The sequence below is a fragment of the Aptenodytes forsteri genome, unplaced genomic scaffold (genome assembly GCF_000699145.1).
Source record: "Aptenodytes forsteri isolate BGI_AS27 unplaced genomic scaffold, ASM69914v1 Scaffold349, whole genome shotgun sequence".
Classification (NCBI taxonomy): domain Eukaryota; kingdom Metazoa; phylum Chordata; class Aves; order Sphenisciformes; family Spheniscidae; genus Aptenodytes; species Aptenodytes forsteri.
In genome coordinates, this window is record NW_008794452.1 from 2,112,593 (window position 1) to 2,124,944 (window position 12,352).

Below are 12,352 nucleotides of genomic sequence, written 5' to 3' on the forward strand. Positions count from 1 at the left end.
CCCCCCCACCTTTGGTGGCCATGCAAGCTTAAGGAGTATCACTCTATCTCTTCACTTTACATGGGGTTATTTTTAACATGGAATAATTTAGTGTGCTGGTCTACCATCTGCAAACAGTTGTTGCCATGAGAGTGGGAACAAATGGCTGTGGCCCGTGGTGCAAGAACTGCCTTATGCTGGTGCTGTTGCAGAGAAAGGCGTGTGGAATTGTACCCAGATTTCTGCTACTGCTAGCTAACATAATGCTCAAATGAGGAATTTTACTTAAAAGCTTCATTTGTAAGAATGAAACAAAATCTTGAACCCTTGCTCGAAGTGGGATTCATGCACAGGCTTGTCAACCTTCTTCTGAAACGGTAACTTTTTGCCTCATATGCCAGAAAGGGAAGAATTAAATGTTATTTTAACATGACACTGAGTAATGTGCTTGTTGTTTTAGTTGCTTATACAATAAATTAAGCTTCAGTGCTTTAATAATAACATCATCTGATGTAAGATGAAAGAGCTGCTTGATGACCCTCCTTTCCAAAGGGGAACTTTCTGTATGTCCATGTAGAAAAGATGTAAAGACTATCAGAGAAGGAATACTAATGTTCAGATGTGATCAACTATCCTTATATGTAGCATTAGATTTTGGGTTGGTATTATGTCCGTAAAGCTGTATTAGTAAGAGAACCTGCTAGCCTGTAGTCCAGGCAGGACCTCTTTGGTTTGTGGTTTCAAGTTTCTGTCAACTAGAGCTTTTGTAGTGCTGCCAGTTTCTTGGTTACTTGAGTTCATGTTACAGAGTGTATTTTTAACACTTTTTTCCTTTCTTACACATATTCAAATTTGTAGAGGGTAAAATATAAAATAGCGGAAATCTTTATTTATCCTCAACCACGCTTTTTAAAAAGGAAGTGTTAAACCCACTGTCACGCTACCTAGCACTGCTAGAGAAAAATGTTTGAAGTGAATTGAGCCTTTCTGATGTTTTTTTTTTTCTTTTAAACATGTCCCCTCACCCAAAAAGCCTTTAGTTGCTCAGATTAAAGGAGTGAAATGGGACATTTGTAATGAAATTGCTAGCTTATCTGTAACTTTTTTATCTAGGAGCAATATACAGTTAGGCTTGGGTAAAAGCAATACTTAAAGCAAATGTAAATCTACCGCATGCTTATGTTCAATGAATTTTGTAGTGCAACAAGGAGGCATGGGCTTAAACGTCTTAACCCAGCTTGAACAGCAAAGTTAAACCTCTGCTTTGTTTTCAAAGATCCTGTTGTTGTATTTCAGAGTCAAGGTGCAATAACTGAGAAACTGAGAAGTTTCAGTATGCATGATTTGACTACTATACAAGGAGATGAGCCAGTAGGACAGAGACCCTATCAGACATTACCAGAAGCAACAAAGAAAACCAGAGCCTCTGCAAGTGAATCTTCAGGTAAGTATCTATCTATTTTTTTTTTCTAGCTGAAAGAACAATTTACCGAAGACAAAAGTGGGAAAGCAGAAATACTTTACCCCATTTAGAAATGGAAGAGGCCTCAAAGAATTCCAGTGCACTTAACAGAGTTGACTTGAGCAAGATATATTACGACAGTTGAGAAATGCTCCCTGAATTATTTTCTTCTTGCAGCCACTAACAGTGTAGTCATACTGTACTCATTACTCCTATCTTTGCCAATTAGAAATGAGAAATCTGTGCCAAAGTAAAGCTTAATTGGAAGTAAAAAAATACACGATTAAGTGGTGTTTCTGTGACAAATGTACAAAAAGTGAAACATGAAAATTTATGGAAGTTCAATAAATAGGAACAGAAAATTAATGGAAATGAATTCAGTAGATCTGTAATGATAGTTCAAAATGTAAAATTGCTTGTCGTGATAGGAATAATGAAGGCATTAAGTTGTCATAAGGGACTGATGCACATCAAAATATGGTGTGCAGTGACCAATATATGTTTTTGCAGAGATATAATGTCTTACGTCGTTGATATTATTATTATTATTATTGTTATTATTATTATTGTTATTATTATTATTATTATTATTATTTTGCTCTTGAGCCTGTGATGCTTGAAGGAAGGTTTCAGTGAAAGGCTGTCAATTGCACCTTTTTAAATGGTTAGGCTACAATGTAAAGTGGTTGATATTTCACACAAAAGAAATAGCTCTGGCCTATTTCTTTTCTTTTCACCGATGCCTGTAATTTCTTCTCATCCCTCCATTTTGGGGAGGGGTGGTGCTTGTGGAGCACAAGGAATTCCAGGAATTGCATGGTAGCCCATGGTGTTTCTGAGGAATAAATGGACACCTGAATGGCCCTAAGCTGAATTGCTAATTGAGCCCAGAAGGTATCCTGTGCAGGTCAGTGTAAAGCCAGGGGGTACTGGCCAGAGAGAAAGCCTATTAATTCAAGAGTTGCATTAGGGATGATGTCACTGCAGCTGTCGTGCAGGGGCTATTCCTGAGTAAGAGAGCATTAGTTATCTGTCTGAAATAGCTTGAAAATGCTTAAAATTCCATTTTAAAAGAAATTACTCAGATACAGTTTATACTGTGTAAAGAACCACTGATTGTGAGATTAAATCTCACATGTCAAAATGCTTTCTTAGAGCTAGTTTAACTTAATTGTTTCTACTCCTGGACCCAAATCTAGCCTATGCCTCTTCTGTTTTCTTTGAAGTTTCTTCAGCATCAGAGATTTTAAAAAAGAACAAACTACAGATAGAGTTAGGAATACTATGTAGCAATATTTTGTTGCACTTAGTAGAATGTTATTTTTTGTGATCGGAGCTGGGAGCTCCTGTGCAAATCAGTTGAAAAGACCTAGTTGTAGAAGGACATTGATCATAGGATGACTGAGCTGCCAGTATGCTTGCTGTGAAAAAGGCAAATGTGATTTTGATGCATCAGAAGAGGTGTTACAAATAGAGATAAGGAAGTATTGGTGTCACTGCAAACATCCCTAGTCAGAAACTGAGTAACAGATGCAATTCAAACCTTCCATATTGAAAAAGACTAATTGAAACTGTATTGGAGGTAGAGACATGTTACCTGTAGAATGGCAGAAGAAGCAAGTCTGCCTTAAGTAGCTCTGGAGTTAGGTGAGCATGATTCTAATTTCAGGAAAAAAAATGAAATGACCAAAGGAAAAGGATTTAATTAAGCCTAAATAAAATACTGGCTTAAGATGAAGTGTATATTGATCATGAATAAAGTTGGGTTTGGAGTCTAAAAGGTGTCTGAGTGTTACAGCTTGTAGGTTCTGGAATGGCCTTATCAGAGGAGAGCTTGGCAGAGGGGAAGAACCAGACTATGTTCGGGGGCTTTATAAGTTTGTGATGGTGTTTCAGGGCTTTTGGACCCTAAGGATCTCTTCAGCAGGTGTTTTTAAGCAGTTTGCGCCCTCTAGTGAGAATCTGTGGTAATAATCTTGGCCCTATTTTTGTAGGATTTAAATCACCCTTAATAGTACTTTGACATTGTATCGATCTGAAATGAACTTTGGTATTAAATATGGAGAGAGGTATACAAGTATGAAGAAAGACCCTATGAATCACAGAATCATAGAATGATTTGGGTTGGAACGGACCTTTAAAGATCTAGTCTAACCCACCTCCCATGGGGATTGTGGCCAAAAACCTTAAGTACTTCTCAAGATGACCACTGAGGTTTTTGCAGTTCAGTGTAAAGCAGAAGATGGTAGCAGACTGATGGTTTACTTTTTGACAGTTGAAGAACCACTGCATTACATATGTATGGAATGAAGTGGCTTGTTACTTACAAATGGCAGAATGATAAGTAACAAGCTCCTGGCAGACTAGATGTTTTGCTGTTTTGAAACAGCTGGCAGACTGACCATATCGTTTAAAAGAATAAAGTACGTGTGTTAAAGCTGAAACTCATGGCTTTCTTAAAAATCTAAAAGTTACAGCTACTTCTTATTAAACATTTTTATAAAACTGTCTTTTAAAGGTTACAAAACTCCACTGGAAAAAAATCCTGGAGATGATAAAACAGATGAAGAGATGGAGGGGACACATTCAGAGGATGAAATGTTTGCTCAGAGAGGCCTTCGAAGAACTCAGAGCATGAAATCTGTGAAAACTATTAAAGGCCGTAAAGAGGCAAGTATAATCTTAGTTAAGTATTTGTTTGTAACAATGTACCTTGGCATTCTTAATGCAGAATTTTTTTTTTTCTTAATCTTAGAGGGGTTATCAACATCAACATAGAATGCTAAATGGAGAAGGAAGTATGTGATAATATCTAAGCTTGGAGCTTTTGTACTTTGGGGTGTTTAAGGGACATATATGAATGAAACGAACTAAGCGAGGAACAAAGGGAGGAGGAGATGAAATAGGCTCTGTGCTTGAAATGCTAATTCTGGCACCACTAAGCACAAATTCCAGGAACTGCTCCCCTTGAAAGGGCTGTAGATAGCGGTATCGTCATCTGCATTTGCGTGTCTCGGTTGGGCGCACTTAAACATCTGCTGTTCAATGGATTAAAGAAGATGCAGAATTTTTTAGTTCCCATACATATATGGCCTACTTTGACTTGTAACCCACAAAGAGAGGATTCTATGTAGGATTCAAAGTGCTTTATATTTGCATGTGTCACAAAATTTAAAGACATTTCAGAATAAACGTCTATGGAATCTCACAAAAGTTTTTGGGTAATTCTGGGAAAACAGTTGAGGCTTACCCTTCTTGCCCAATTCTGTTGAAACTGTATCTCGTTCAGTCATAGGTAGATTCTCTTACTGAATCTGTGGAGTGTCCAAAGCACATGTAAAATGCTTACTAGATTGGATTAGTGGAAAGGTAAATAATATTTCTGCCTGAAGTGATCTCAACTCTTTGTTAAGTTATAATTTTTTTTTTTCCCCCTCTCAGATACGGTATGGATCACTGAAATACAGAGTAAAGAAGAGACCCGCTGTATACTTCTAAGTGTATTGTACAATGCCTGCAAGACAAACTGCTGTATTATAATAACTTGAATTCAGTGTGTTAAGTGTTAAAGATCTGTGTATGATTCATATAATGAGTATGTATGAATAGCTATGGTAGGACTTGGTTTTATGAACCTAAATGGTTGGATAAAGTATTACTCTGCTTTTCTGTAATTGCTTATTGTTTAGACTTAAATCTGGACAAGTTATAGTATGAATTTCAGCACTCCTTAAATAGGAGTTAAATGAGGAACAGGAAACAGCCTTTTTCCAGAGGTATTGAACAGACTGAAATAATTACAACTCCAGTTGAATTAGCAGAAGTTGTAAGTATTTGGAACTTGTCAAAATCGAACCCGTAGTGTCCCCAAGTTTACATGGAAAGATAGTTACACTTGAAATATTTTTCTGAACTACAATTCCTGAAAAGGCCTTTGTGTAATTTAAAAATTTATAGTTTAAAGGACAGTGGATGATGGTGGGGAAGGAAAAGGGAAGACAAGGTAGATACGGTACGTCCTTAAGATCATCTTCTTGCATCATATTGCCAAGCTTAAGAAACTTACATAATACTAATAGGTGCAAACTGGGGGTACATTTAGCACTTTATGCAAAACTGTATAGTTTTGCACACTTACCGATTTACAGCTGCACATGTAATTTTAGTGACTTCTTAGGTAGGTTAGACTTATCTTTTGAATGCCAGCAATTCTTGTATTTCATGATCTTTTTTAAACTTACCTTGATTGCTTAAGTACACTTAGGATGCTGTAGAGAACTGCTACTAACACTTAACAATATTATCAGGTGCCTTTCTATGTATTGCAAGGCTTTGTGGTTTTTTCTCGTGTGTGTTTTTTTGTGGTTTTTTTTGTTGTTGTTGTTGTTGTTGTTGTTTTGTTTGTGTCTTTCTTCCTTCTTCACCTACAGAGATGTAACATGATTTAAGTTAGTTTTTGGTTAAAATTGTGGTAAGGAAAACTTGTAGCAATTCCAGTGATAGACCTCAGGGATCTGATCAGCCCATCGGCTGTGTATTAGAAATCATGCTGACATGAAGGCATGTATGATACATTATTCAGGCCCTGGTTTGGTTTTGCTGTGCATTGCTTTAAGAATGAAAATATATATATAAGAACATGCATGTGTGTATATTTCTTATCATATGTGGATTCTAAAATTGGCTGTGTAGTACTTTCTTTTATTGCTAAAGAATTACTAAAATATTTACATATAAATAGCTTTTTCTAAAAGTCTAGCTGATTTAGTCAGCCGTTTTATAACCTAGAGTCCCATGGCATAACTGTTTGCACAGAGATTAAATTTGGAATGTCATTCAAGGCAGGGACTTGTCGAAATGACTTTTTGAGGTCCCCTTTGCTTCTATTTTCTGCAATTCTGAGGATTAGGCTGATTTTAGTTTTCTGTGTGACTATATTTCTACTGGAGATTCAGGGAGAAAACACCCACTTTTCATAGATAGTATTTTATTACTTGGCATGGGGAGAGATGGTGTTACTTTTCTTGAAAAGAAAATGGGGTGCGATCCCTCTTATCCTTCGATCTTGGACTCCAATCCTTAGACCTTCCTCCAGGTATGACAGTTATCTGCAAGTCTACTGCAGCGCTTTTAAACATATTCTTAAGGCTTGAGCTTGCTGCAATTCTTTTTCTTTATGTTACAGCTATAGTGGGTTCACTGCTGGTAGGCACTTAATGGCCTGTTAATATATACTGGCATTTGAAGCAATCTTCTGTAGACTTTGGGCCAGGGTTTGAATTGTATGGATAAAAATGCAGCTGGTCTGTATTGGCATTGCGTTACTCACTTGCTATTGTAGGCATTTGTAAGCCAAGTGCAAAGCCTTGGTCAAATATAACAATACTGATGGCGCAGGAAGTTAAATGCTTGAGTAGGAAGTTGTAACAGTCCATATGTGATTAAAAGGCCAAAGCTTTTATTTACCCGAAGACGCAGTTTCCTACCAGAAGACAGGAAGGCTGCTCTCTCCCAAATGAGTATAGTGCAAAAATTCCATCCTCTAACCAAAACTGCAACTTGTGATCTAGCTTTTATATGGAGCTATTGTCTGTGGGGGGAGGCAGTGATCAGAAAGGCAGCTTCCCCGGGGCGTAGTTCATCACTTGTGCCCCAGGAATGTTTGTGCTTCTCGTCTGTTTCCCTGAATGTAGGGAAAGGCTGTGTGTATGTTAAGGTATGTAATACGTTAGAGGAAACTGAGGCTTTTGTATTTGCATCCCGCCCCTCTTTGAAAATTAGACTAACCTGAGCCTTGGGTGGAATCTCTAACTTTTACTTTCCACTTGAGCGTCCTCCTTGAGCACTTGCTGCCACATCTTGCTTTAACTCATTATGTTTGTTTTAATGGCAAACATGGCAATAAAATTGTCATCTTTCTACAAATCAGAATCCTGCATGAAGGAGCAGGGTAAGCCCTTCTTTCAGAATTACAGTTCCTGTTACAGATTAATGTAGATCCTGTTTCAGGGTTGTGTTCTTTTCACATTTCATGGGCCAGAGATCATTTGAGTAGTTTAGGCTCTACCACACTCGTGGTCAGTAAGTTGCTGTACGTGTCGTTATGTACTTGAGGCTGTTACTTATGGCAGACTTAACTTGCTCATTAAGTAGTGACAAAGGCTAAATAAACTCTCCTTTTTCTGAACTATGTATGGAACTAGGAAAGCTGGCAGTATTACTCATATTCATTACTGTTTGCATATAAATGTACTTGTGTTCTCTCAGATACTGTCTTAAGTGATAGAAGTTCCAGCGTTTTCCTACCTGTTTTTTTTTTAGTCTAGTCCTACTGTAAAATTCTTTTCTTGACAGCTCGGTTTTGCTCTTTGAATTCATCCTGAAACTGGTTTGCTATATTATCTTAATTTTTTTTCCTTGCTGTTCGTTGTCAGCTGATGCTTGGCAGGGCACAATGGCATGATTAGCTTTCATCCCAATGATACGCATTTCTCTCTGCTTGTTGAATTTAGTTTAGTTTGGTTTTGAAATATTACACAATCTTTTAAACTTTGTGTACAGGGAATTTTCAAACTTTTTGCCTTAGCAACTGCAAAAGTGATCTGTCTAGCTCTTGCCAGTGAACTTCTTGGAAAAATGTTAAACAAAAATGAAAATTTAACTTAACATTCTTTTTGGTTTTGGAATGTAAAATGTAGTTCGTGTCAAATTATATAATCTTATGAACAAAGCGTTTCCTGAGAATTGACTGACAGCCACCAACAGGACTGCTAATATACTTAAAGAAAAACTTACATAGAGGTTAAAGGTACTTTGAAAGAGAATACGTATTTCTTGTTAAATCATACAAAGGTTTCAAGCCTTTCCAAAATATATCTGAACTGAGTCAGATTTCTTAGCAAGACCCTACTGTACATGTTAAAATACACAGTTTGAGATGAGGATTAAATTGATGGCCTCGGTTGCAAATAAACTTAGGCCAGACTCTGATTACAAGGTAATTGCCAATATTAGCTACTTAATGCTAATTGCTTTGCTATGTGAAAGTAACTGAATATTTTCCAAGATACTTTTTGCAAATTATAATGAATTTTAAAATGAACAGAAGATAATTTTGTTAAACAGAGTGGTGGAGTAAATGCTAGATGCATTTAACACACTGGTCATGACAAAAAATGTGTTTTGGTGTTGCTTTTATTAATGGGAAGTTGGTATTTTTAAGTATTTTTCTACAAAAATGTGTATCTGCAAAGGTGGTACTTTAACATTTTTCAAGAACTCCTATTTTTAAATGCTACAGACCAGAGACTGTTTACATTGAGACTGAAGTTAGCTTTAAAAAAATGCAATGTAAGCTTTAATTTTTATATTGTAATAATAACTTGCTGTCAACCTGTTTACATATTTGTAGGAGGGAAAGCTTCATTATGCATTGACTTATCTTGATACTGTCTTTAATAAATGCTGCTTTGAGCAGGATGTAGGAGGGAGCTTCATTATGCATTGACTTATCTTGATACTGTCTTTAAAAAAAGCAATGTAAGCTTTAATTTTTATATTGTAATAATAACTTGCTGTCAACCTGTTTACATATTTGTAGGAGGGAAAGCTTCATTATGCATTGACTTATCTTGATACTGTCTTTAATAAATGCTGCTTTGAGCAGGATGCAGTGGATATTTTATTACCTGAATTATGATTAACAAACCAGTCACTATGTAATCTGTATTCTATTATTTATTCTAATGATTCCAGTACTGAAACAACCTATCTGAATTTTGAAGAGACTTTTAAAACTGTTTGAAGTATGACTAAACTGTCATTGAGGTTTTGCCATGGAGCCTGATGCTGATTTAGACTTAAATGAAACTTACCCTGCTAAAGGCAACTTGAAAATGCTATAGCGTTACCTATTTTGATTAGATGTTCAGTTTGGAGTAAACTCAAAAGATGCATTTAACACACTGGTCATGACAAAAAATGTGTTTTGGTGTTGCTTTTATTAATGGGAAGTTGGTATTTTTAAGTATTTTTCTACAAAAATGTGTATCTGCAAAGGTGGTACTTTAACATTTTTCAAGAACTCCTATTTTTAAATGCTACAGACCAGAGACTGTTTACATTGAGACTGAAGTTAGCTTTAAAAAAATGCAATGTAAGCTTTAATTTTTATATTGTAATAATAACTTGCTGTCAACCTGTTTACATATTTGTAGGAGGGAAAGCTTCATTATGCATTGACTTATCTTGATACTGTCTTTAAAAAATGCTGCTTTGAGCAGGATGCAGTGGATATTTTATTACCTGAATTATGATTAACAAACCAGTCACTATGTAATCTGTATTCTATTATTTATTCTAATGATTCCAGTACTGAAACAACCTATCTGAATTTTGAAGAGACTTTTAAAACTGTTTGAAGTATGACTAAACTGTCATTGAGGTTTTGCCATGGAGCCTGATGCTGATTTAGACTTAAATGAAACTTACCCTGCTAAAGGCAACTTGAAAATGCTATAGCGTTACCTATTTTGATTAGATGTTCAGTTTGGAGTAAACTCAAAATGAGATGCTTAGTCTCCCAAAAGAGTATGGCTTCCTGGGGAACTGTTGGATTTTTTTTTTAATTAAACCACTTCTCATGCTAGCCTCTTTTTTTTTTTTTTTTTTTTTTTTAATTGATGCAGCTTTACTGTTGTTTGTGCCAACAAACAGATTTTGTTTTGTATTTCCTAGTCAAACAAAGTTCTTCTGGTAACCCAGAGAAGGAGATGCGTAGGTAAACTTGGGCCTTTCCTTTTTCAAGCCTCAGCTGTTAACACCCCTAGCAAAAGCCAAGCAAAAAACCTTAGTAACCACATTTTCTGGACCTTTTTTTGCAAGGCTTCCTGACTTACTGCCTCAAAGGAAAGAATTTCTTGATATGGTTAACTGAGGAGAAAGACTTAAAAACTACTGTTTATTGCTACTGTCTCCTAAGTGTTACAAAAATACATCCCAGAAGCACAGACTGACCGTAAGGGACCTTGCGGTGATTCAATTTCTAATGTTAGAAGAGTTCGTACAGTACAAAATCCCTACCTACTGAAGAAATCCTGGATGTCAGAAAACAATACTGATTTTTTCCTTTATTTGCTCAACTAATGGTTAGCAGGTAGCAGGAACATTCATGAATGTGGGCTAGGAGCTGTCTTCCTGCTGTTTAACATGATGCTGGTGAGACCTGCTCAGGGAATGATTATCTGGTGATTCTAAAATAGTGCGGGTATGTATGTCCTAGGCTAAAATGTTCAAGATGAAGCAGGTGCAGCAATGGTGATAGTTTTTTTGGGGGGGGCTGGTTGGTTTTTTTTTGAGACCTTAAGTGTTGTGTATTTTCCACACCAACATGGGAAAACAGATGATTGAACATGAGGGGGAACCTAATAGGTCTTGTAAAATCAGTAGACTTCCAAAACTATTTTCATCCTTTCTGTGGATCGGTTCAGGAACAAAACGGGAGCCTGTCTTGTTTATGTCTGCCTGCCTTTGCCAAGGTTCAGCAACAGATCGCTGTTTGAATTAGGGTAGGAATCATGAAAGCAGCTGGAGCAGAGGCTATAAGGACTTCAAATAAAACCTAGGATTTCACTACTGTCTGCTAACGTAGGGTGACTACATGGATGAGGAAGCTCAGAAATGGTTTAGAAAGTCCCTTTCATCCACGCTGTCACAGTTCCAAGATAAGCAGTACTTTGACCCTCACTTATCTCTTCCCGGGCAACATACCCGCTATGTCGCATGGCACTCACTGCTTTCTCAGTGAGCTGCGCCACCCCATCCAATCTTTCCACTAATTTTAGCTCTCCTGGACTAAGAATACTAAGGGGAGGTCATCCTAACTTACTGCCTCAAAGGAAAGAATTTCTTCATATGGCTAACTGGGGAGGAAGACTTAAAAAAAAAAAACACACCCCAAAGCAAAACAAAACCCCTGTATAAAGCTGGTGTCACAGTAAAGCTGCATCTTCAAATGTAGTGCTAGGAAAAATGCAAGCATAACCACATGTATTATAGTCTTGAAGGAATTGCACCAAAGAAGGCCACTCGCTGTGCTTTTGTTAAACCCCTTTTCCCCAGGTCAAATTAGTAATAGTTAATGTCTCCATTCTTAATACTAGAATTGCCAACTTAACTGGAGTTTCTCCTGTTGTCCACAGGATGTGGAGCTTTTAGGTGGCACTCTGCAAATTGGATGAAAGCCACGGGGTGAACAGAGCATTTATGGTAGCATAATTTGTTTTATTCAATCAGCAAGCAGAACTGACCTGTTCTGTAGGTGCCCAATTACCAGATCTGGCCAGAGACAGCAGCCTGGGGAGAAGGCTACAGAGCAAAATTAACCTTTGGTAGCAGCCTGCAATTATCTAGGTTAGATTAAATCCTGCCTCTCTTAAAATTGAGGTCATGGAAGAGGGAGAGCTGCTCCCGTTTTGAAACAGCTCTGAAGCAACTGCTGATCTGTTTGCTCTTCTCTGGGGCGTCTCCTGCAGCTCCGCTTTGAGTGCCTTTTTGCTGGAGAGGAGACTTGGCCGTATCCCCTTGTACCCTACCTTGAGCAACCTTGTGTCTGGGTAGCCTTTTCCTCCTGGAGTGGCGGTGAGGCTGTTCCTACCACCACCTGCTGATGCTCTCCACTCTGCTCAGCTCATACAGTGATCCTTCCGGATCACTTTTTTTAAACCAAATTAATCAGTAATTCGCCCTGTGGAGCAGCTGCCTTGCTACTTCTGGCTAGAGCACGGCTGCTCTAGGCATGACCGTCTTTTTCAACCAGGTCTCAGCCCTCGGCTAAGGGGCGGGGGCGTCACTGCTCAGCTGGCAGCTTGGCGAGCAGTTTGCCCCCAGCCGGCGCAGAGCCCCCGCGGGCGC

The 12,352-nt window shown here is 37.7% G+C and overlaps 1 protein-coding gene across 1 annotated transcript in view; it reads left to right on the top strand.

Moving 5' to 3' along the window:
• Positions 1-8,920, top strand: part of REEP3 (receptor accessory protein 3) — a 43,346-nt gene extending 34,426 nt beyond the window's left edge. Inside the window, exons 6-8 of the mRNA XM_009290518.1 lie at positions 1,276-1,423; positions 3,960-4,111; positions 4,883-8,920. Coding sequence (XP_009288793.1) covers positions 1,276-1,423; positions 3,960-4,111; positions 4,883-4,939 — 357 coding nt within the window. The 3' untranslated portion in view covers positions 4,940-8,920. The remainder of the gene's footprint in view (positions 1-1,275; positions 1,424-3,959; positions 4,112-4,882) is intronic.
• Positions 8,921-12,352: the final 3,432 nt, after the last annotated feature.